At 38.6% G+C, this 26,075-nt stretch overlaps 1 protein-coding gene across 12 annotated transcripts in view; it reads left to right on the top strand.

Moving 5' to 3' along the window:
• The window catches only part of YAP1 (Yes associated protein 1), a 124,773-nt gene that overhangs the window by 56,053 nt on the left and 42,645 nt on the right, over nt 1-26,075 (top strand). For 5 of the 12 annotated variants that reach the window (XM_030829248.1, XM_030829244.1, XM_030829250.1 and 2 more), the window contains exon 4: nt 20,748-20,861. The exons of 4 other annotated variants lie outside the window; for them this stretch is intronic. In XM_030829248.1, the coding sequence (XP_030685108.1) occupies nt 20,748-20,861 (114 nt within the window). Of the gene's footprint in view, nt 1-20,747; nt 20,868-26,075 lie in introns of all 12 variants that reach the window. 3 more of the 12 variants (XM_030829245.1, XM_030829249.1, XM_030829247.1) reach the window with 1 other exon arrangement.

Below are 26,075 nucleotides of genomic sequence, written 5' to 3'. Positions count from 1 at the left end.
TCTGCTGCTTTCTCGTGTCTCAGGTATTTGAGTTGAAGTTACCCTCTTCCCTTTGTGGTTTGGATGGAAAGCCAAGCGATAGTGTTCTTATTTTTTAATTTTTTTTTTTTTGCTGTGGTGTTCTTAACCCGGCTTTTACAGCTTTTAATGTGGTTACTCATTCTACTCTGAGAATATCTGGAAGGCAGTAACTTTTGTAAACCCAAAAGAATATTTCTTATTCCCAGGGCTAGCGTGGATTATTAAACACATCTTCATCTTTTTTACAGAAGATTAACCTGAGTATAAATCTTTTTTCTACCTCTTATTTGGCAATTTACTTGAATCTGCAGTTTTTCTCGTCTACATAACAGGGAGTAACAGTGCTCCTTATGATAGAAGGGAGGATATGAAAGGAAATAATACAATTCATATGAAGCCTCTAGTAATTACAGAGTAGGTACTAAGTGAAAGTTTAGCTCCTTCATCTTCCTTATCAGATACTGTCTGGCCTCTTTCGCTTTTGTTAGGTGGGTTCAAGGCCACAGTTAGCCCATTATGTACCTTTGTACATATTAGGAAAAGGTGCCCTTCCTCTGGGAAGATGTAACACTATGCCTGGCATCAGAGATTGGAGCATTTGGGCTGGATTTCTGACCACTCCCCCGGCCCCCACGCTTTACCCTACTGCTGAGTGCCCAGGTTCAGGACACAGATGGCAACAGTAGTATGTGGCAGCTCTAGTAGACTTGATGGCTTTCTCCACCGCCCATGCATTTTCCCTAGATAACAAGCTGACCAACATAATATTTAGTAGCTACACAGTAGATTTCTTAAACAGCAGTCTTTGGCAAGGGACTGTTGTGGTTGGGTGGGAAGGGTGGTACAATTAGTTGACAGGAGGGTTCCTTGACGAGGTGATTTCACAGAACTTGAAATGTCCTTCTGCCCCTCGTGCTGGAATGTTTCTGCTGTTACATACCTCTGCTCTTGCCTTTGGTGGGTTGAACGTTGGAGTTCTAAAGAGTTAAGAGTGGAAAACAAAGAAAATGGCAACATTTGTGATTGGACTTTTCTTGACATAGACTTTAAATTCTGAAGAAAAATTCCTTAAATCTAAATTTAACTCATTATAATATGAATACATTCTCAGAATCTCTTTTATATGTGACACTTAATTAAAAAATTTTTTTTTTTTTTTTTGAGACGGAGTCTCACTCTGTCACCCAGGCTGGAGTGCAATGGCATGGTCTCAGCTCACTGCAACCTCTGCCTCCTGGGTTCAAGCGATTCTCGCACCTCAGCCTCCCAAGTAGCTGGTACTACAGGTGCCTGCCTCCACACCCAGCTAATTTTTGTATTTTTAGTAGAGATGGGGTTTCACTATGTTGGCCAGGCTGGTCTCAAACTCCTGACCTTGTGATCTGCCCACCTTGGCGTGAGCCACCATGCCCGGCCCCTAATTAAAAAAAATTTTAAGACAAAAATTGTACAAATATTAATATTTTTACTTGGGAACTATTGTGTTTTTTTAATTACCAAATTGTCAAGTAAAGTTGTGAAATCTGCCCTGTATTTATGGTTAAACAAGATGATTCACGTTATTCATTTTGTCATGCTCCATCTAAAAATTATCTAGGCAGTTAATGACAAATAACATTAATTTAAACTTTATTTTGGAAGAGTAAGTATTTTGCGTCTAACAAGGTTGTAATTCTTTTAGAACATTGGTTTGGTTTTGTCCTATTATGTTTTCTGATGGTAATGGTCTAGAGAAATGAGAGTATTTTGGCTGAAATTTATGCTTTAAATCAAAGGTATGTATCAACTTGGTTTTAGTGGGTTTTTTTTTTTTTTTTTTTTTTTAAGATGGAGTTTTGCTCTTGTAGCCTAGGCTGGAGTGCAATGGCACAATCTCAGCTCACCACAACCTCTGCCTCCCCGGTTCAAGTGATTCTCCTGCCTCAGCCTCCCGAGTAGCTGGGATTATAGGAATGCACCACCATGCATGGCTAATTTTGTATTTTTAGTAGAGACAGGGTTTCTCCATGTTGGTCAGGCTGGTCTTGAACTCCCAACCTCAGGTGATCCACCTGTCTTCAGCCTCCCAAAGTGCTGGGACTACAGGCATGAGCCACCGTGTCCAGCCGGTTTTAGTGGGTTTGAAAATAATTGTGGATGTTTTATTTCATCTGTATGTCCTGGGCAGGTACAATGGCTCACACCTATAATTTCAGCACTTATGGGAGACCAAGGTGGGAGGATCACTTGAGCCCAGGAGTTTGAGACCAGCCTGGGAAACATGAAACCTTGTCTCTACAAAAAAAAAATTAGTCTGTCATGGTGGTGCATAAGTGAAGTCTCACCCAGTTCTCAGGAGGCTGAGGTGGGAGGATGGCTTGAGCCTGGGAAATTGAGGCTACAGTGACCTGTGATTGCACCACCATACTCCAGCCCAGGTGATAGAGTGGGACCCTGTCTTAACAACAACAAAAAAATTTTTGTCTTGTTCGTAAAATATGAAATGTTTTAATATATTACATAAAAAGTAGTATGCATATACATGTCTAAATAATAGAGCTGTATGTAGTAAAGAGGTGACTTTGACACAGTTTCAATGGAGTGGCCAAAAGCATGACTGGAGGGTTAGGAGTGAGGGGGAGAAGCATAAAGGAGAGGGTTGTGAGGAGAGAGTTGGAAGGAGGAACTGAAATGGGAAAAGCCACCTCTGAAGAGACTTGAGCATGTTTACAGGGTGCTAGAAGGTATTTAACAATAATAATAGTATAATAATAATTCTTATTTATATGCCAGGCATTCAGTGAAGGTCCATTTTGCACTGTCTCATTTAAGATCCCCTGTTCTTCAGTGTACGTTAACCAGGGATAGGATAACTGACAGAGCGAAGCCTCCGATAAAGCAGAAGCGACAAGGAACCACTAACGAACGTCCTGGGGGCACTATTTTTAAATACTATTAATAGTAGATAATATTGGGGAACTGCTTCTCCAGAAGGTGGTGGGTATGGAGATGATGTTTGCTTAAGGAGGCCTTGTTTCAAACAAAATACCATTCCCTCAAGAGAAGAGAATATTCAAAGAGAACACTCGAGGTCATTGCCTTTTATGGGGACGGTCAGACAGTATGATGGGGAAAGGAAGAGACTAGCTGACAGGTCCAAAACCAAAGGCTTTTTAAAACGTCAACAGCAACATTGATCCTAGGGGTCAGTCAAAACTTTCAAAATTAGAGTTAAGTCTTATCTTAAATACATATGAATTCCCAGAATCAGACAAGTTTATATCTGGATTATTCTGAATTTGGTCATATGGAGGCCTGCTGGTCAAGTGCTGAGGGTATTGATAACATCTTTACAGCACATGCTTCTTTGTCCTGTAAATTACATGCACTTGTTTGTTGTCTTTTCTTCCATTTCAGTGGAAGCCCATGGTTTTGACATGCTTTGGAATGAATGTCACTGTAATCTTGATATACCTCATGTTCACATAGAATAGCCATAACATCATGGTAACATGTTAATAAGGTTTCAATAAGCAAACGGATGCTCTTCTCTACTTGGAAAAATGATCTTTTAAGGAGTTATTAAAATCTTAGAGACAGTGAACAAGGACAACTGTGAGAGAATTTAAGTAAATTTTGAGGGCATTTAATGTAACAAAGCAGAAAATGGCTTCGGTGAAGCAGGGTATCTACAGAAAAGTGTCACCCTGAAGGGAGTGTCTTCTGAATCTGCTAACCTGAAGCCTTCACATGAAAGAGAAAGCTACACCGAGCTTTTGAAGCACTCTGCTGGGTTAATCATGCTAAATGCAACTTGATGTACATTTTTATTACTCATTATTTAATAAGGACGTCCTTGCTTTGCTTTTTTTTGAAAAAGAATTCTCGTCATTCATAATTGAGTCCAGCTTCATGTTCTGCTCTGAGATCTTGTTCCTTATCCGACTGCTTTCCTTAAGATACTGTAATTTCCTCTAGACTCCCCAAACCTGTTTTCCGCATAATTTTCGTGGTTGACTAGGCTTAAAGATCTTTTAAGATTCTTTCCAATTCTTAAGATTTTATGAAACCGTATTGTGTTTTCTAATTTGTTTTAGCAAAAATGATCAGTATAATTATGGTTTTATAAGTCCTTTTTCAAAATATGAGGTTGAAATGGTGGATATTATGTATAGACTAGAGGCCAGTGGTTTGTGATTGGGCAAATTTCGAAGTATCTATAACTGAGAATCACCCAAAACAAAGGTGCACCTGGAAAAGGTTCTAGAGGCAACACCCAATACATCCTTGGAAGAAGATTAATTTATATTATTTAACTGTGCCATTTAAGTGGCAGGGTAAATGACAGCGAACTTTGTGAAAGAATTTGAAAGGTGAAGAAGAGGAAAATGGAAAAATAAGAGGAAATGGAATAATTTGGTAAGAATGGTTGTATTTTACTTTATTCTATATTAAAATATTCAATATATAAATATATGTATGTCTAAAGTCTAGTCTATTAAATTACTTGAGGTGATTGTCCTTTCAAAGTTGTAATTTATAGCTGGGTGCAGTGGCTCACGCCTGTAATGCCAGCACTTTGGGAGGCCAGGGCAGGTGGATCATGAGGTCAAGAGACTGAGACCACCCTGGCCAACATAGTGAAACCCCGTCTCTACTAAAGATTAAAAAATTAGCTGGGTGTGGTGGTGTGCGCCCGTAGTCCCAGCTACTCTGGAGGCTGAGGCAGGAGAATCACTTGAACCCAGGAGGCGGAGGCTGCAGTGAGCTGAGATCGTGCCACTGCACTCCAGCCTGGTGACAGAGCAAGACTCCATCTGAAAAAAAAAGTTATAATTTATAAGGCAGGGTGTGGTGGTTCATGCCTATAATCCGAGCACTTTGAGAGGCCAAGGTGGGAGGATTGCTTGAGCCTAGGAGTTCAAGACCAGCCTGGGCAACATAGGGAGACCCCATCTCTATTAAAAATAAAAATAAAAATTAGCCAGGCATGGTGGTCACACGCCTGTGGTGCCAGCAACTTGGGTGACTGAGATTGGGAGGATAGCTTGAGCCCATGAGGTCAAGGCCGCAGTGAGCCATGTTCGCACCACTGCATTCCAGCCTGGACAACAGAGTGAGACCCTGTCTCAAAAAAAATAAAAGTTATAATATAAATTAGTTGTATATGATAGCCTTTTGATGCCTGCTTAGGATCCATAGTTTTTCTCCACGTATTGGGAGTTAGGTAAACGTTTCATGATTTTTGTGTTCAACATAGAAAAGAAAGCCCTGGGAAGTGAAAAGTGATAACTTCCTTAGCTCTATGTGTATGATATATATTAAATTTTTAAATAGTATACTTGTTAACACTGATCCACAAGATTGCTGAATCTTCAAGGGACAGTAAAGTCAAAGTATATTCTGTGATAATCTAGAAATAACTGTATGCCAAATGACTATTTAGGATCAATAAAAGTTATGTCTTGATTTATATTAAGCAGAATCAACGCATTTATCTGCTTTTGAGAAATGTACATTTGATAACAACCCAAAGCCCAAATGTCTTATTACAGGTACATTTTAGAGAATTCATTATTTATATGCTTTAAAGTTAGAAATTATTGGGATTTATTTGACAGTTCCCAACTCTACCAAGGTAGCACTTTCAGATTTCTCTACTTTGAAAAACTGTGAGGAATTCCTAGGAAGTACCTCAAGATGGGTGGGGAAAATGCCCTCTTGATCATGAAAGGTGATATATGTTAGAGGAATGTGCCAAGCACCTTCCTTCAAGTGGGGAAAAATGTTCAGAAGCAAGCAAAGTGAGTAGTATAGAGCTGACTTAAGGTTTGCCTCTTGTGTTCTCCTGCCTGCCTGTGTAATATCTCTCAGCACTGAAGATCAAATGAGATGATTGTTACCAAGAAAAATGAGAGAGCTAGAAAATAGATATGAAATATAAAAATGATGGGTAAATTACACATTGATTTAGGTTTTAACTTTAAAAAGCACAGAGAGGGTAAAGATGTGAGAAGCTGCAGAGCCGGCAGGGTTGAGGTGTTGGTAATTCCTACTTTATGTGCTGTAATTCATAAACTTTAAAGTTCCGCTTTTCACCTTTGAAACTGAGAGACAATTTACAATAAGGGTTAAGACCAAGGGCTCTTGAAATCCCATGGACCTGGTTTGAATCCCAGGCGTCATTTATTGTCCATGAAATCTTGGACAAGTTACTGTATCTACCTGTATTCTTCACTTGGAAAAATGAGATAATAACTCATAGGGCTGTTGCAAGCATTAAATGACAGAATCCATATCACGTAGTTAAAATGTATTATTAATAGTGTACAGTGCCTGGTATAGTGTCTTGCATATATAATAGGTAAATAAATGTGATCTGATATTTTACAATTTAATCAGTTTGTAATACCTGGTAGCCACTGTTACTTTGTTAAAAATCTGTTACCACACTATCTTTGAAGTTATGTTTATCTCTGTAGGTTTTATCATCAAATTGAGGTCATTGGCTCTTCCAAGTAGTTGGTTCCTGATTCTTCTAAAAGTTCTGGATTATTATAAGATGGAAATTGTCAGTCTGAAGTCACAATATATGGGAAAAGACTATACTGACGGGAAACCTAATAGCAGTGAACTGTAACAAATAAAGCCCAAAGTCAGAGCAATGAAGAGACAGCGTATTTGACTAGACTCTCAGGCTCGTATTCCAAATATCTTTTTTAAAAACTTTTTAAATAAAAACACTTTTTTTTTTAAACAAAATTGCTGTTTTCTTTTTCCCATCTAGAAGTGCAGGTAAATTAAGAGAAATGGCCCTATGAAATGGAAAAATAGTACAAGGAAAAGCATAATAATCCAGAATCAATATAACCAATCCTTAAGAAGCTTGGCTTGTTTTATATAGCTTGTGGCTTGATTTATTTGATGATTAAGTTCCTAAAAAATGATAATATAGAAACAACCACCATTTTTCTTACTTAAAACTATGGCCCATCCATTTCATTTTAATAAAATATGCCAATATGGAATATGAAGACTTAAATTTTTTCTTTTTGAAATAGAAAAAGTAATTCAGTTACAATATCCAAGTTGCAAATGGCATTAGCTTGTAATTATTGTATCTACTCTAGTATGGGAGTTCTTCTGAAGTCTTTGTTAAACCCCAGTGATGGCTGATAAATGGCACTTTCTAATCATCGCTCTTGACTTAGCCGCATAATGAAGATACCACTCGTGTCAGGGCAACTAATGGCTTTGATTTTGCTCTGATGGTGAGAGCCTTTCACTTCCTCTCCACTGGGAATCACTCTGATGTTGTTTAATTCCAGTCATGATTTTTAAAGTATTAATTTATTCATTCTTTCTTTAAAGAAACCCACATTCATTATGCTGAGATGTGGGTATATAGTTACTTTGTTTTTCAGTAGCTGCAGATCAGTATTTTTTCTAATAGTGCCACATACTTTTAAAAGATTATTTCAATTTGAGTATCATGATTATCCACAATAACTATCTACATCTCAAATATGTTGAGGAGTACTGTTTTGTATACTTAGTTACATGCTTGATTATTCCAGATAAGGTAATTCTTTCCTGTCCTCTTTGCTTTACTTTAGAGATTATCTTCTAAAAAGGGGGAAACATATAGAAACTCAAGACTGTTGAGTGCTCTTGACCTGATCTTAGAGCACAGATACCAAATATTTTAAAAAATTTACTAGAAGCCTTTGAAGTAATCATTTTGGATAGTAAAGTTCATTTACATTTTGAATGTTATTAAGATTTTAAGGTAGGCCGGGTGCGGTGGTTCACACCTATAATCCCAGCAATTTGGGAGGCTGAGGTGGGCACAGCACCTGAGGTCAGGAGTTCAAGACCAGCCTGGCCAACATGGTGAAACCCCGTCTCTACTAAAAATACAAAAATTAGCCAGGTATGATGGTGGGTGCCTGTAATCCCAGCTACTCAGGAGGCTGAGACAGGAGAATCGTTTGAACCCAGGAGGCAGAGAGGTTGCAGTGAGCCGAGATTGTACCACTGCACTTCAGCCTGGGAGACAGCCAGACTCTGTCTAAAAAAAAAAAAAATTTAGATCCATGAGTATCATTTCCACCAACTCTCTTAATAAATGACTTATTACATATTAGGGGATAAAAATAGAAGTATTTGTGTTCAACTTTTCAGTGATTATTTGTAGATTTTTGGAAACTTTGCTCAGCTTTGGAGTAGAGAGAATGAGAAAGAGATTAAATCATTTCCATTTAAGAACCAGCTCAAATGCCTGTTTTATTCTCTTGATAAGTGTTGGAATATTATTTTTGTCTTTCCCACTGATTTCTAAATCTTTCTGGTTACTCTATTGCTACAATAATTTTATGACTCATAGGAGGAATATTTGTGTGAAAGATTAAGATGCTAATTCTTTAAAAATGATATTCATAGACTACCATATATAGGCAACATAAGTGAAATAGAATAAATCTTGCAACAGTAGTCACAGTTTTCCAAAATAAGGTTTTCTTTTGATGTTAGTAAGGTAGGGAAGTGGTAAAACTTTCTTTAGGTTAAAATCTTAATGAAAGGTATTTATTTGAGCAGTCTGAAGTCTAAGTGTGCTATTTGTTTTTCCTTCAGTAAAACTTTACAGAAAGCCAATCTTTCATAAATAAACTTAGTAAACGAACTCTAAGCCATTTCATTGAGTTAAAATCTAAAAGACTTAAGTGGCACTGAAGAAAGTCTGAAGAGTTGCATATTAGTGGGCTCTCTGAGCTTACACTTGACCTTTTCTTCTAGAAAGTTCTTACAGCTATAACCTGACAAACAGGAAAATGATTTTTTAAACAGTTTCATAGTTTTACCTTGAGATAATTATCAGATGGTGAGCAATGAGACTGAAGACCACCTCAGAATGGCTTTGTGTCATAAGCTAAGAAGTTTGAGCCTTGTCCTGAAAATGTTGGGATACCATTAAAAATCTTCTTTAGGGGTCTTCCGCTATGGTTTTCCCTATTTTTATCATTTGAATTTTGAAATCCAAGTGTCTCATTTTCTTATATTTAAAGCTACTTCCTTAGGTATAGTATACATGAATTTTTAATAAGTTTAATATATTATTGGAACAAAATGGTAGAACTGTTCTAAGAAAGAGTAGGGAACTGACGTTTAAGCACCTACTGTGAGCCATGACCTGTGTCAAACACGTTCTTTTAATTCTCTCAACGATCCATTGAGTGTTCATCTCTGTTTTATAGATAAAGAAAGCATCAAGCAGGTTAAGGAATTTGCCCAAGGTTAGAAGGCTAATAAATATTGGATCCAAGATTTGAGCCAAGGTCTTTCTGAATCTAAACCCTTCATAGTCTCTAAACTATACTGTCTTTCTGGAGTTGAATATGAAACTAAAGTCATATGAATTTTATTTATAATGTATCAAATATTTTTTTTAATCAAGTAACCCAATGAATAGTACTTTTGCTGTATTGTTAAAGTTTGAGTTAATGGTAGCTCTAGAAAAGGTTTAATCAAACAAGCGGTCCTTGTTAGTCTCGGTATTCTAGAGTAGTGCTTCTTAATTTGTAATGTGTCAAGGAATTACCTCAGAATTTGTTCAAATGGAGTTCTTATTCATTGGGTCTGATTTAATAGGATTGGGACCTGAGATTCTGCATTTCTAACAATTTTCTGGTGATACTGATACTGCTGGTTAGAGGAGCACACAAATAGAATACCATTGAATGGCTTAAGCTTAGATCCATAGAAATATCACTAGAAATCATTTTATCATTCCCATTTTAGGTTGGAATGAAACCTTTACTGAGTACCTAAATAAAAATGAGTGGTTCCATCATTTCATGAGCTCTTATTTAATATAAAAACCCTGCAAAATAAATGTTATCTGCTTTTCTTAAATCTATTATTTACAGGCCAGGTGCAGTGGCTGATCACGCCTGTAATCCCAGCACTTTGGGAGGCCAAGGCGGGCAGATCACGAGGTCAAGAGATCGGCCAGCCTTGTTTGAGACCAGCCTGGCCAACATGGTGAAACCCTGTCTCTACTAAATATACAAAAATCAGCTGGGCGTGGTGGTGCACGCCTGTAGTCCCAGCTACTTGGGAGGCTGAGACAGGAGAATCACTTGAACCCGGGAGGCAGAAGTTGCAGTGAGCCAAGATTGCACCACTGCACTCCAGCCTGGTGACAGAGCGAGACTCCGTCTCAAAAAATAAAATAAAATAAAATCTATTATTTATAAAGGCACAAACTGAGTCTCTGAGAGATTGCAACTTCACAAAGACTGATCATACTTTTCCACAGATAGGCTCTTAATCATGTCAGCTCAGCAAACTTTGGTTGTATTTGGTGGCAGTGCTAAGTCCTAGGGATACAAAGACAAAAAAGTCAGTGTCTCTACTTCAAGAGCTTAGAGTCTGTTGAGAAAAGAAGGATGCAAGCAAATGATTGGGGTACAGGGAGGCATCTGCTACAAAGGGTACATGAACATAGTGGTTGGTGCACCAGTATGACGGTGCATAGAATGCAGGTAAGTAGGAGTGCCAGAATTCCAATCTAAGCCTTCAAAATGTATGGTCCAGAGTTTCATCTTATTCTACCACATTGCCCATTGTAATCCAGAAGGGGCTTGGATTCATCAGCGTGCTCTAGTAGTTTGGCAGAAGAGTCTTCTAGCTACCTATAGGACACGGGTGAACCTGAACTCAGGATGGGGTGGGCGGGATAGATTAGCCACCACTCTTAAATTTGTTTGCCCAAAGCTTATTTTCATCAGTATGTTTATAGTATCGTTAGCTTGGGAGGCCAAGGCGGGCGGATCACCTGAGGTCAGGAGTTTGAGACCAGCTGATCAACATGGTGAAACCCCGTCTCTACTAAAAATACAAAAATTAGCCAGGCATGGTGGTACACCCCTGTAATCCCAGCTACTCGGGAGGCTGAGGTGGGAGAATTGCTTGAACCTGGGAGGTGGAGGCTGCAGTGAGCCAAGATGGCGCCACTGCACTCCAGCCTGGGTGACAGAGCGAGACCTCGTCTCAAAAAAAAACTTCCTTCTTTTACCAAAACTTGATGTATAGACTGCCTTTTCTTCAGTAAATGTGTTTATTTTCCTATATTCAGCTTATCAAAGCCACAAAATAAGTTAGTGATAATAATATAGTCATATGTTGCTTAGTGACTGGGGTAAGTTCTGAGAAATGGGTTGCTGGGTGATTTCATAATTGTATAAACATCAGAGTAGGCTTACACAAACCTAGATGGTATACTGTATTATACACCTAGACTCAGTGATATAGCTTATTGCTCCTGGGCTACAAACCTGGACAGCATGTTATGGTACTGAAGACTGTAGGCAGTTGTAACACAGTGGTAAGTATGTGTATATCTAAATATATCTAAACATAGAAGAAGTAATACGTTGCACTATGACATTACCTTATGACAGCCACGACGTCTCTAGGTGACAGGAATTTTTTAGCTCTATTATAAGTTTCTGGGATCACCATTCTATATGTGATCCATCATTGACTGAAATGTCATTATGCAGCAAATTTGTATATAACTTTTTCCATTGTGTCTGCCTAAAAATCTTGGTAGTGTGGGCAGAACTTGATTAGGGATTGTTTAAGGCATATATGGTCAAGCATATGAATTTCAGATATTTATGTTTATGGAAGACTCCTTTGTAAAGAAAACTAAAGAAGAATCAGAGGTGATGCATTTTAGTTCCTGTTTATTTTGAAAGCCAAAAATCTGCACAAATTGCAGACCAAAGTATCACAAACTACTAACAAGGCAGTGGTTTCTAATAAATGTTGCTATGTTTGTCCTGAGCAACATTGCAAAACTGTACATTCTCACTCATAAAAACTGGAGAACTTTTCCCGTATTCTAGGGCAGAGTGATAAGTTTTTCTCTTAGTTCCACATAGCTTATAGTTAAACTCAGTGTAGAAGAGTGATGAACACAAGACAGTACATACTGTATTCAAGAAATCAAAACAGGTGCAATTTCAATTTATAGGTTGGGAAGAGTCTTACTAGTGGGACAGATTAGAGAAAAGCTTCACAAAGATATGGCATAAGAATAGAGTAGAATTGAGTCAGGCACAGTGGCTCACGCCTGTAATCCCAGCACTTTGGGAGGCCAGTGTGGGCAGATCTCAAGGTCAGGAGTTTGAGATCTGGCCAACATGGTGAAACCTCATCTCTACTAAAAATAACAAAAGTTAGCTGGGTGTGGTGGTGCACGCCTGTAATCCCAGCTACTCAGGAGGCTGAGGCAGGAGAATTACTTGAACCCAGGAAGTGGAGTTTACAGTGAGCTGAGATCACAGCATTGCACTCCAGGCTGGGCAACAGAGTAACTCTGTCTCAAAAAAAAAAAAAAAAAAAAAGTAGAATTTCAGTGGGTTGAAAACAATGGAGGCTGGGAGGACACGGGCTTTGGGGTGGACATACTGAGAATGTATGGAGGTAGAAAGTGCATGACACTGCTAGGTACTAGAAAGACGGGAGTGAACAAACCATGCGGCTGCGAGGACTGAATGAATTACTAAAGTGATAGAATCGTCTTACCAGAGAGAAAGCAGCTGATGAAATAGGAGAAGAAACTATATGTAGACAAGTTATTAGGAAGAAGTGACATTCAGAGTGGGAAGGGATGAGAGGGAGTTAGCTAAGCAAAGAAGGTGGAGAGAAGAGTTCCTGCAGGGAGCAACTGTACTTGTGAAGGTCCTGGAGCTGGGAGAGGAGATGTTTGAGGAACTGAAAGAAGATTGAATGAGGAGGGATGTGGAATGATGTGGAGGAATAGAGAGAGCCTGGCATGTTGGTTGCTTTCAGTACCGAAGCAGTGCTATATAATGCCTGACTATAGAGGATAACCCGCTAAAAATTTGAGAATTTTCCTTTAGGGAGCTGAGCCTTAAGGCAGAGGACTTCCTCCTTAGAGGAGGTGAGGTAAGATGGTTGTGTGGCTGTGGTACATACAAAGTTTAATGTTGGAGTTGAATAAGACCAATTTGGAAGTTACTGCTAAAACTTTGTCATGGAAATGTAAAAGTTTATGTGAAAGTTTCAAGGTCAAGAGATCGAGACCTGCCTGGCCAACACAGTGAAACCCCATCTTTACTAAAAATACAAAAATTAGCTGGGTGTGGTGGCAGGCGCCTGTAATCCCAGCTACTCGGAAGGCTGAGGCAGGAGAATCGCTTGAACCCAGCAGGTGGAGGTTGCAGTGAACCGAGATTGCGCCATGGCACTCCAGTCTGGTGACAGAGTGAGACTTGGTCTCAAAAAAAAAAAAAACTTTATGTGAAAGTTTTATTTGAGGGACAAATGGAAATGGCATTTTAAAGTAAACCCCACTCAAAATATGGGAACACATCTTGTGAGGTGTCAAATGTCCAGTTGGAGGAGAAAGACTAGTTCATTTACGTGAATATGACAAGCCATGGGATTTCATGAAAGTTCCAAGAAAAGAGGATTCAAAAAACATATGATTACTGTTTGTCATACTTGTGGTGTAGTATTCAAGAGCATGATTTCTGGAGAGCTCAACTATCAAGGTTTGAATCTCACTCTGCCACTTAATAGGTTGGGCTGAATGATCCTGGACAAGCTAACTTTTCTTTGCCTTAAATTCCTCATCTGTAAAGTGGGTATAATAATAGTACTTCCATCATAGGGTTGTTAAGTGAGTTAATATTTGCTTGCAAAGAACTTAGGAAAAGTGCCTTGTATATAGTAAAAACAGTTCGTGAATCATCATAAATACACGAGACCAGAATTTCAAAACAAGCACCAGGCAGAATGTTCCTTTAGAAGGTCATTGAATCTACTTTTCGAGCTACTCTTGTTACTTTCTAAGGAAACTACTTGATAATCCTGTACTTTGTACCACTCATCAGGGTGTGTTTAGTAAACTTCAGTGTCCTGGGTGACTTCTTTATTCCCAAATTGTGGGGCAGGTGACGGGGAGGTTGGTCCTCTTACTCGTGGTGTAGTTAATCAAGACTTTCCTGTTTGAAAAGACATGGCAAATGGTTTTAGTTAGTCATTACTAATGCAAGAAGGTCCTTAGGCAAGAGCAGGAAGTTGATGGTGAGTCACCTTCAGTATTATGACATGGAGTATTTCTTTTTAAAATATCACAGGGAGTTGGTTTTTGATGTAGCAGCTAAGTTGTCAATCAAGTAATACTAGTAGTAAATCTTATGTAAAAACTCGATTCCCTCAAGTTTAAGTAATTCTAATTTATGAATTATTTTCTATATTGCCTACTACTCTCTTTCTGCTTATCCTGATTCAAATTTCTCACCCTCTGTCAATCTAATTTTGTGTTGCTATGAAGGAATAACTGAAACTGAGTAATTTATAAAGAAAAGAGGTTTTATTTGGCTCACAATTCTGCAGGCTGTACAGGAAGCATGGTGCCAGTGTCTGCTTCTGGTGAGGACCTCAGGAAGCTTACAATCCTAGCAAAAGCGAAGTGGGAACCAGTGTGATACATGGTGAGAGAGGGTGCAAGAAAGTGAGTGGGAGAAGTCCCAGGCTTTTAAACAACCAGATCTCAGGTGAACTGAATGAGAACTCACTTATGACCAAAGGGATGGTGCAAAGCCATTCATGAGGGACCCCACCCCCCACCCAATGACACAGTCACCCCCCACCAGGCCCCACCTCCAACTTTGGGAATCCCATTTCACTATGAAATTTGGAGGGGACAGACATCCAAACCATGTCACCCTCTTTACGTCTCAATAAAATGCTGGCCTGTTTCTCTCTTCCTTTTTGCTATAGGACCTACTTTTAATCTTTTCTTCTAAAGAAGGCTTTGGTGTGGTGGTCAGGCATGATAACCCAGCCTTGAAAAGCTTCCACATCTTTTTCACGTCTAAGGGCCCAGCTTTTGAGTGTGTAAAAGTTAATTGGGGTGAAAATGTGTATTACCCATTCTCACCAATCTAGAGGTTGTCATGAGTTTGGGGGATTGGAATTACTGTTTAATAATGGTAATCTCCGTTAAGTATTACCCATTCAACCCTTTACTGGTTGAAATGATGGAAGTTTTTCTGGTAGATTCTTAACCATAAAAATGAAGTGAACTGCTTATTCTGCCCCATCCACACGTAGTAGCCTCTTCATGCTTTCCCCTGCCTGGAATGCCCATGCCCGGAACGTCACATGTTTGGCTAGGAATGCATTTAGGTCAAAGCTTACAGGTCACTTCCTGCTCTTCTTGATCTGCTTTTCTAAAAAACTGTTTCCCGTTTTTCTTTTTCTTTCCCATTTTTCATTTTTCTTTCTTTCATGCATGCTGCTTTATTTATTTTTGCTGCACTTATCATTAGCCAGCATTGTACTGTCTTCTGTCTAGAACATAAATTCCATCAGATAGGGACTGTGTTGTTTATTGCTTCATCTCCAGGGCCTGAATACAGTAGGAACTCAATAAATACTTGTTGAATAAAAGTATTTGCTATATCCCTGTCCCTTCAGTTTAAATGACACATAAAAATAATGCAGAAATTGAGCTTACACAGAAAGAATGAAACAATATTTTGTTTTACAAGCATAGATTTTAACTGAATTTCATTTTGATTACGTTCATTTCAGCCAACATTTATTCTATTTTTTTTTCTTTTTTCTTTTTTTTTTTGAGATGGAGTCTCACGTCCATCGCCCAGGCTGGAGTGCAGTGGCACAATCTCAGCTCACTGCAGCCTCCACCTCCAGGGTACAAGAGATCCTCTTGCCTCAGCCTCCTGAGTAGCTGGGACTACAGTAGTGTGCACCACCACACCCGGCTAATTTTGTAGTTTTAGTAGAGATGGGATTTCACCATGTCACCATGTTGGCCAGGCTGGTCTCGAACTCCTGACCTCATGATCCTCCCGCCTTGGCCTCCTAATGTATTTCTAATTAGTAGGTCCTATGCTGGACAAAAAGGAAAATGCAAAATATATACTCCTGTGTTCAGGAATTTCATAGTCTAGCCAGGAAGAAAACATACATAATGAAATAATACTGAATGATAAATGCTGTGACATAGATATAAAGAAAATTTTTTACTAGCACAGAGAAAGAACTCTTCATCTGTATTGAGGAAGTGAAAACTTCTCAACTAAAAATGGTTTGAAGCTAAATGGCCAGTAGTAATTCTCGGCCAGGTGTGGTAGCTCGCACCTGTAATCCCACCACTTTGGGAGGTCGAGGTGTGAGGATCTCTTGAGCTCAGGATTTCGAGACCAGCCTGGGCAACATAATGAGACCCCACCTTTACAGAAAAATTTAAAAAATAGCTGAGCATAGTGGTGTGTGCCTGTAGTCCTAGCTCCCCAGGAAGCTGAGGCGGGAGGTTGCTTGAACCCAGGAGTTCGAGGCTGCAGTGAGCCGGGATTGCACCACCGCACTCCAGCCTGGGTGACAGAATGAGACCCTGTCTCAAAAAAAAATATAATAACTCCCGTGGGTCACATCCATTCTTCTTGCTTCCTGCCACCTAATCCTTATTTCTACCTGGTCATTAAGGACAAATGTGAAATGAATTTTGGAGACAGAAAAAGACTCTGTCTCAAAATAAAATTAAAAAAAAAAAAAAACAAAAAACGTACTGCCCTTTTGGTGTCTGTTTTGTCATGGTAGATTTGCCTAATTCTAGCAGACATGGCTGTGTACTATTCCCAGACCTGCAGGGCTTCATAGATCGATCCAAACTGCCTAAAATGAATAAATGTGGTTGTGTATAACTCAGATAAATTTAAGAAATATTTCTGTAATAGCTAAAGAATTCTAAGTGGTTGTGTTTTGTTTGTTTTTGTTGTTGTTGTTTTGAGACGGAGTCTCACCCTGTTGCCCAGGCTGGAGTGCAGTGGCGTGATCTGGCTCACTGCAACCTCCACCTCCCCGATTCAAGTGATTCTCCTGCCTCAGTCTCCTGAGTAGCTGGGATTACAGGCCCTCACCACCACGTCTGGCTAATTTTTTGTATTTTTAGTAGAGACGGAGTTTCACCATGTTGGTCAGGCTGGTCTCAAACTCCTGACCTTGTGATCCCCTGCCTCAGCCTCCCAAAGTGCTGGGATTACAGGTGTGAACCACCATGCCTGGCCCTAAGTGGTTGTTTTAAATCAGTGGTTCTCAAAGTGTGTTCCTTAGACCAGCATCAGCATCACCTGGGAATTTTCAGGCCCAGTCCCTGGCCTGCTGAATCAGAAAGTATAGGGGTAAGGCTCAGCAACATGTGTTTTAACAAACCCTCCAGGTGATTCTGATGAATGTATAGCACATTACAATCAGAATATAAATTGAACATAAAGGCATCCTAAATTTATTTTGGTCGAGCCCCTGTGGTCTTCTCTTACATTTATTTTTGTGGGAATCCTACATTTCCCCACTTGGACTTAACCTTCCTGCATCCTAACCCTAGTCCAAACAGATGATTGAAACACATTTTCACTAAGTGTAACTTGTTTCACTTTCAGAAAACATACCACCTTTTGCTTTCTCTCCTTTTTGTGGTTATTCAACAGTTAGCTTAGTTTAAGAGAATGACTTGGAATCCTACATTGAGAATCAAGTCACTGAATTTCTTCTAAGGACCGCTTGACTAAAAATTCTTTTTTTGTGAGTAAAGCCTGGATCTGTATTGTTTCATTAACACTGGAAGATTTGTTTATTTTCAGTTTCCTCTATCTTAATTCTATAACAAAGATAGTGTGGTGAAAAGTTATTTAAAGGTGATGTTTTCTAATCTATTCCTTGGCTTTGGTGAGCAGCTTTCTTTCAGTATAAAGAAAGTATCCTATTTTGGGCCATCTCTTTCCACATAACATTATATTTTTTACCCAGAGAGTATTAAATGAAAGATAAAATGAATATAAAGTATTATTTTATATTTGGTATATATATGTTGGTATAAATGTTAATTGCAAATAATATATGTTCTATATGATTTTAAGCTTATAGAAAGTTCAAAATATTACTTAAAAGGCAAGACATTCATTCTTCCATCAAACATTTATTGAGCAGCTATTCAGGTATTAGCCTACAAGCTTGTAAAGATGAATGACTTGATCATTGCCAGGAGAACAGATATGTAAACAAGTAATTACAACTCTACCTGTTAAATGTTCATGGAGAATGGAAGAGGAAACTAATTTCTGTCCGAGGTAATATGGACAGGCTGAATTAAAAAAGTGACATCTGAGCTGTCTCTTGCAGGATGACGAAGAGTTTAGGAGGCAGGGGATGCAGAGTATCTGTGATAATGGGAACGGCATGTACAAGGAGACGGCATGATTTTGTGGAAAGTTGGTGGGAAAACTGGGTATCTGAAGAAGACTTCAGAAATGAGTCCAGCTAGTAAAGAATTTAGGCATTTTCCTCTTGATGGAGAGCAATGGGAATGTTCTTGAGTAAGAATGAATGACATGTTTAAAAGATGATTCGAAAATATTTTAAGAAGAGAAACCCCTGGTGACTGATAGAGGTGGAGTGAGAAGAGATGAGAAGCCAGTTACTGAGGAAGTGGTCAAAAAAGAGAGCTGGTAAGTATTGATGGCTGAGTTCTCTGAGATGGACTGTGACAGACCCATCAGAGAGAATATAAGTGGAATTTACAAAATGAAGTGAGTGGAGCAGGTAGGGAAGTTTGGTTTGTATCCTAGATGTCTCTTGTGGCTCTCATTCAGACAGCTAAGGTGGGGAATAATTGTGTGTGTGTGTGTGTGTGTGTCTGTGTGTGTGTGTGTGTGTGTGTGTTTAAACCACACATATGAAATCCATATATTCAAGCAGGCTTGAAAGCTATGATGAGATCTTTTGGGGTTGTTGAGTTGAGGCTCCCAAAGGCATTCAGTGACTGCTGTTGACTTGACTTGTTCATCACCATGTATAGTCACATGGTATTTTCAGTACCTAAAAATTTTAAATACAGTTAGTTGTTTTGCAAAAGCATTTTATAATTCAGCCATTTTACAGCTAAAGATAGTAGCAAACCATTAATACTCAGTGTTGGAGTTCTGTCTTTCTGGGGAGGAAATAGAGCCCAAAATGACAGTGAAAGCTGGTGAGAAAAGGTTTGATATACATGTGTTAAACAGGTTTGCTTCTCATTCACCCTCTGGTAAACTTGGGATGCGTACAACAAATGCTACCTCTGGACTTGGTTAGTAGTGTACTACACATCCAGGACTGAAGGGGAGCCTTCCTAAGGATTCTAGGCAAAGAGAAAACTAATTCCACACGTCTGCATTTCCTAACAGGATTTTACCCCATCAAAGTAGACCTTTGAAAATGCAGCTGCAAATTGATCTGTTCCTAATATGAAATGAAACTGGCCTAAAATTAGGACTTTGGGTCCCATGGGCCTTGTGTAAGTGGTCAGTTTAACCAAAGTTACTTATTCAGCGTCACGCATGAGACTGGTGTGGACTGCCAATACAGGAAGAAGGGAATTGTTCTATTTGTGCATAGGAGGCATACTTAGGCTCTGGTCACCTGTGGGAGATGAATGAAAAGAAGTATAGTTGTGAAGAGCAGTCAGTGGGTTAGGAATCACGCTGCCTGGGTTTGAATATCATTCCTGGTACTAACTAGCTTTGTGATCTTGTACCAGGCTGATCAGCCTGGCACTTTGTGTGTCAATTTCCTCATTAGAATAAGTAGTACTACTGCTTATGTCATTTGTTTACTGTAAGAATTAAATGAATTAATGTACATAATATATAAGAACAATGACTAGCATAAGGTAAGTGTTCAATTCATGTTAGTCCACAGAAGAAAAGATTTTAGCCATGTACTGACTATCCCAGTTTGTATCTCCTGCCCTGGCTCTTTTGATTCCTGTTGGAAATGGGAACTGGGGGAGTTGGGAGGGACAAGGAAATCAGGAGGAATTATGTTTGAATACTTTAGTTATTTATTCTGGGCCTCTCTTTTCATTGCTGTTACCTCCCAAGAGCAATTGTCTTGACTTCTCTATTCCTATAAAGATAGGAAAGTCCTTTTAGAGTTAACTGTATTCTTTAGTCCTATCTCTCAAATGACATTTCCTTAAAGTTTGCCTTCCAACAACTTTAGCACTTATCTTGCCTCCTCCCAAGCCTCCAACAAGCTTAAACTTCAAACTGCAACCCCCACCCATTAGCAGTTTCTGGTCTGCTTAAAAATAAGCTTTGTTTGGACTGTAGCTTTCTGTCTTACAGTTTTCTTGATGTGAGCCAGTCACATAAAACATGGAAATAAATAGAGCTTGGCTGTCTTAGCTAAAGTGTGCTTTATATTAAATAGAATGTTTATGATATTTTCGATGTTCTAAAAATACTTGCATATATTTCTTATTAATGAACCTTGGTGTTCCTAGGAAGGTATTGTCACAAAACTGATTGGATTGGATGGTAGTTTCTGAGCTGCAAGCTCTTCCGTGTCTTATGTTAACAGTAATAATAATTATTTGGGCCATGACTTCCGAAAGGATTTTTTGGAGAAAAATTTTTTTTCTTCATCTCTGTGTTGAGGAATATTCATTTTATTATTTGGTGGTTTCTTTTTAGTGGAGAAGAAGCAGGTATATAGGTTTACCTTTCTTCTCTGAACACAGCCTTAAATATGTTTCAGTGAATCGTTTTGTTAAGATGTGTTTTCTTTTTAAATTAGTACGCCCTCCCACTTTTTTTTAGGTGCACCAAATAAAAACCATGATTTTTTTTTTTTCTGTATTATAGGTCCTCTTCCTGATGGATGGGAACAAGCCATGACTCAGGATGGAGAAATTTACTATATAAACCATAAGAACAAGACCACCTCTTGGCTAGACCCAAGGCTTGACCCTCGTTTTGGTAAAGGTTCATCTCAAAACCTTTTTAGATGCTTTTGGTTGCTAATTTTTTTTGTAAATATACTTGGGAAAGCACATTTAAATAAAATCACATTGCTTTATAGTATTAAAAATGACCCTGCCCACCCAACGTTTACCAGTAGTGTTTTTATCCTTCTCATTGTAAACTTGAGAAATTTAGATCTGAATCAGATTTTTAGGGCTCCTCAGGTTGGGGTGGGGGAATGTCATAATGGCCAACTAACCAGAATCACTTGTTCCTTTCACATTTTGGGAGAAAAACAGTGATCGTATTTAAAATGATTTTTTTAGCTGCAATAATAATCAGGCTGTCATGCAACACCTCAGACCAGGAGTACCAGCTTTTGTCAGTGACCTGATGTCTGCTTGTGCTTAGCTTCTGAGAGTGATGAGTACCATCCTATGCCTGGGTGTTGTAGTGTTTCCCATCCTAAGGGGGAAAATGTCACCCCAGAAATGGCCCAGTGAAAGCGTTTTGCCCCCTCTTCTGTCTCTCTTGAAAAATAAATGTTCTTTTTTTTCTTCATTCAGAAAACAAAGAAAGCCATATTCCCCTCCAGATCTCATGAGTAAATCACATTTGCACAAAGGAACCCCTCCCCTTCCAAATGTGTACATTTTGATAAGGGTATATCAGTGCTTTTTAAAAAAATGTGTGTGTGTGTGTGTTTTAAACTGTTTTCAGTTCTTCATTTGGGTTTCTGAGATATTTTTCCAAGGCCGTGGAATATGCATCTAAAAAAGAGCAGATAATTGTGGTTTTGAAGCTTCGTCTTGGACTAGATGCAGCTAAATGAAAACAATGTGCAGATCACTGAATAGGTCAGACTGAGGGGACTCGGAACCTTTGAAGCTTTACAGGGTTTGACCTAACAACAACTGTGGGGCCCTCACGGGAAAGAGGAATTAACTCTGTGAATGCCATCAAAACACAACCCTGTGGGGGGAAAAAAGAAAAAAACTCTTATCTGGAGCTGGTTGGATAAAATAACTTCTCCATCAAGAACATTATGAGCAGTTATTTTGTGTCTTATATATACCTTTAAAAAAAATTCAAGTTTGCCCCAAACTGACTGAACCCCCTATTCAAGTTAAGTCAATGGTAGGATTAGGGCAGTGATGTCACTTTGACAGATAACCGGTTTGGCTTAAATACTAGCCTTTTAAGCTTCAAGACCTGTTTGGGTGTTAAAAAAGTAATGAGGTATGTTAATAATTTGCAACTTCAGATTCTGCTTACTATTTGAATTAGCCCTTGTGGTTGGAACAGGAAACCAAGTAAGAGAGAGAATTTAATAAATACGGCCATTTGTATGGACTGGAACAATAACAGCCATGTTTCCTTAAATTATCTCTAATGAAATGAATTCAATTTCTCCACATTTTGGAAATTCTAAAGAATGGTGTTGCGGAATTTTTTTCCCTGACCTAAGGTTATGAAAGATGATGACGAACGCTTTACCAACTGCAGAGATCAGGAATTAGAACAAAGCTTTTTAAAGAAAAAAATTTTTTCCTTTAAAACAGTGAAATAAAACAACTTTTCTGTAAGCTTAAGTAGACTATTGATTACACACACAGCTTGGTCTTTTAAGAGGAGGAGGTACTTTAAAAAACACTACCACCCTCCAGCACGTTATGTACACACAGGCATACAATTCGATGTGCCCAGAAAAAGTTTTCATAAAATTCTCTTACTGCATTTAGTTTCCCTTTTTGGGCCCACCGTGTGTATATTCCAGACAGGCTTGACAATATGCCAAAGCTTTTTATTTTGTGGGCCGACTTTTAATCAGTTCCAGACCTTTTCACTCAGAGAGCTCAAGTGTAACTGAAGGGGGGCAGGAAAGAAAAAAACGTGTGGGTTTCTCTGATCTAGAGTGACAGCAAATAGAGACAAGCTGTTAGCTGCTGGATTTGAAATTTTCCTTGAAATCAGAAGTTCTGCATAGTGGATTATGTTGTATCTCTGCCAAAGAAATATAAACCATCCCCTTGTTTCTGACCCTTTGGTCCATACAAACACAAACAAATGGTGTAGGATATTGCTTTCATGGTTGTGGAGTTTGCTTTTCTATATTCTTCAAATCTATATTAAAATATCAATTTTTGGCTTAAATCAAGTAGATGTGTGTCTTTCAGCATCTTAGAATGGGAGCTAAGCCCCTAGAGAAGCTTAATTTTACCTCCTTTAAGCAACCCCTTTTTATATGTTTATTTATCAGATGCTTTCAGATTAATTATAGTTAGAATACAGCCATTTGCTTGAAGATTAACCATATTTAGTAATTACACTTCATGTGCTGCATAATAATGTTTCAGTCAGCGGCAGACCACATATACAGTCGTGGTCCCATATGATTCTAATACTGTGTTTTTACTGTACCTTTTCTATGTTTAGATACACAAATACTACCCGTTGTGCTATAGTTGCCTACAGTGTTCAGCACACTAACAGGCTGTACAGTTTTGTAGCTTAGGGGCAATAGGCTATACCTTACAGCCTAGGCATGTAGTAGACTGTACCATCTAGGTTTGTGTAAGTACTCTCTAAGATGTTTGCACAGTGACAGAATTGCCTAATGATCCATTTCACAAAGCGGATCCTGGTTATTAAGTGACACATGACTATATAGTATCAATCCTTCACATCTCACATGAAATTAATGTTATTTATGTAATTTTAGGGAATCAAAGAGTAATTTGTTGTGGATTGGGTTTTTTAATCTGATTTTTTTCTTTAACATTTAAAAGCTATTTAATATTTTAATTTTAGAGAATTCATTAGTAATTTATAACAAATCATGAAGTGACATCAAATGGCAATAAGGATGCACTGATGTTTATTGACTTTTAAGAAAAATAGGGCTTTTTTTGTTCGTTTTTTTAAGGAGTCATATTAGGAATGTTTTTACTCTTTGTTCAAGAAAATGGTTCCTTGAGTATTATGCAAGCCATTAAATTATTTCATATAAACACATGTGTTTATATTTCATATAAACACATAGGAGATGATTTTTTTTCCATGGAGATTTTGTACTAGCAAACATGAGTCTCAGGTTTAAACGTCCCCTTGTATGTTGTAGATCTATTATTTTATATAGTACAATCATGGACATTTTCCAGTAAAAGGCCTAATGAAAACAATGAAATTATAGTTGCTGTTCAGAATGAAAAAAGATCTTTAAAACACGAATAGTTGATAAACTGATCTTTAATGTTATTTTTGCTATTGTTTATATTATAAAAAGATGTATTAAAATATTGTTACCCATCTGTGTTTTAGAAAATAAGTGCTGATGGCACCACTGGGATAAAAATATTTGGTGTAAACAAAATATTGGAGCCAGAGATTTGGGGAAAAAATTATACCTTTGAATTTTAAAGCAAGTAATGAACAGTCTAGAGTGACAAAAACAGAATATTTAATTCCTAACTACAGTTCTGTGCACAGAAATTCTATGTGTAGAAATGTCAGAGGTATTAAACCTCATATGTTGATTTTGGTTCCTTTGTTTCAGTTTCCCAAAACTTGCTTTCTGTGCATTTATATACACATGTGTATGTGTTACTATAATGTCTTGAAATAAGAAATAAAAGGATAAATAAAATACAAATACCTATATGCAATTTATTAAAATAAGACTAAAGCCAAAAGTTGTTGAGACATTTTTTTCATCAGAGTTAAATATTTGGCATTAATAATTAAATATCTATAAAAATTTTGAGACATTCATTAACATTTTTTCTTTTTTAAGCCAAATATTTCTGTTGTTAAAAATTATATTTTCCTTTTGATGAAAATGCACCTAACAACCAACTAAATAACTAAGAATCCATCCTATTAGTGTTGGGGGAAAACCACTGAAGTCTCTAGAAACCAAATTGATAACTTCATTAATGGAGTCTTGAGCAAAGAGAATGTCAGCATCTAATTATTTAAATTTTATCAAAGCGAGTCTCTTGATAGCTATATGCTAAAAGTAAGGTTTTTTTTGTTCTGTTTTGTTTTGAGGTTTGGGGCTTTTTTTCCCCTTATCAACTCAAGTCTTTCCTGGTTATCCTGGGCTGTCAGTATTTGGTTATGGACTGTATTAATTACTTAGCGTACAGAGGAAAAGATGTGTGTTTTAGATAAAAAGAGCTATTGCTAACTAAAAATTATTAACAGATGGCCAGGTGCGGTGGCTCATGCCTGTAATCCCAGCACTTTGAGAGGTCAAGGTGGATGGATCACTTGAGGCCAGGAGTTCCTGACCAGCCTGGCCAACGTAGTGAAACCCCATCTCTACTAAAAATAGAAAAAAATAGCTGGGAGTGGTGTCACACGCTTGTAGTCACTCAGGAGGCTGAGGCATGAGAATCACTTGAATCCAGGAGGCAGAGGTTGCAGTGAGTGAATATCACGCCACTCTACTCCAGCCTGGGCAACAGAGTGAGACTCTGTCTCAAAAAATTAAGAATAAAAATAAAAATTAGAGGCCAGGCGCAGTGGCTCATGCTTGTAATCCCAGCACTTTGGGAGGCCGAGGCAGGCGGATCACGAGGTCAGGAGATCGAGACCACGATGAAACCCCATCTCTAATAAAAATACAAAAAATTACCCGGGCGTGGTGGCGGGTGCCTGTAGTCCCAGCTACTGGGAGAGGCTGAGGCGGGAGAATGGCGTGAACCCGGGAGGCGGAGCTTGCAGTGAGCCGAGATTATGCCACTGCACTCCAGCCTGGGCGACAGAGCGAGACTCGGTCTCAAAAAAAATTATAATAAAATAAAAAAAAATAATAAAAATTAGTAACAGGCTGGATGCAGTGGCTCACACCTGTAATCTCAGCACTTTGGGAGGCCGTGGTGGGCAGATCACTTTAGGTAAGGAGTTCGAGACCAGCCTGGCCAACATAGTGAAACCCCGTCTCTACTAAAAATGCAAAAATTAGCCAGGTGTGATGGCACATGCCTATAATCCCAGCTGCTTGGGAGGCTGAGGCACTGAGAATCACTTGAACCCGGTAGGCAGACATTGCAGTGAGCTAAGATGGTGCACTGCATTCTAGCCTGGGAGACAGAGCAAAACTCCATCGCAAAAGCCGAGGCAGATGGATCATGAGGTTAGGAGATCAAGACCATCCTGGCCAACATGGTGACACCCTGTCTCTACTAAAAATACAAAAATTAGCTGGGCTGGTGGCACGCACCT

This window comes from Nomascus leucogenys, chromosome 15, assembly GCF_006542625.1.
Source record: "Nomascus leucogenys isolate Asia chromosome 15, Asia_NLE_v1, whole genome shotgun sequence".
In the NCBI taxonomy this organism is placed as follows: domain Eukaryota; kingdom Metazoa; phylum Chordata; class Mammalia; order Primates; family Hylobatidae; genus Nomascus; species Nomascus leucogenys.
The sequence above is the reverse complement of the archived record's forward strand: the minus strand, read 5'-3'. Positions and strand labels throughout refer to the sequence as shown.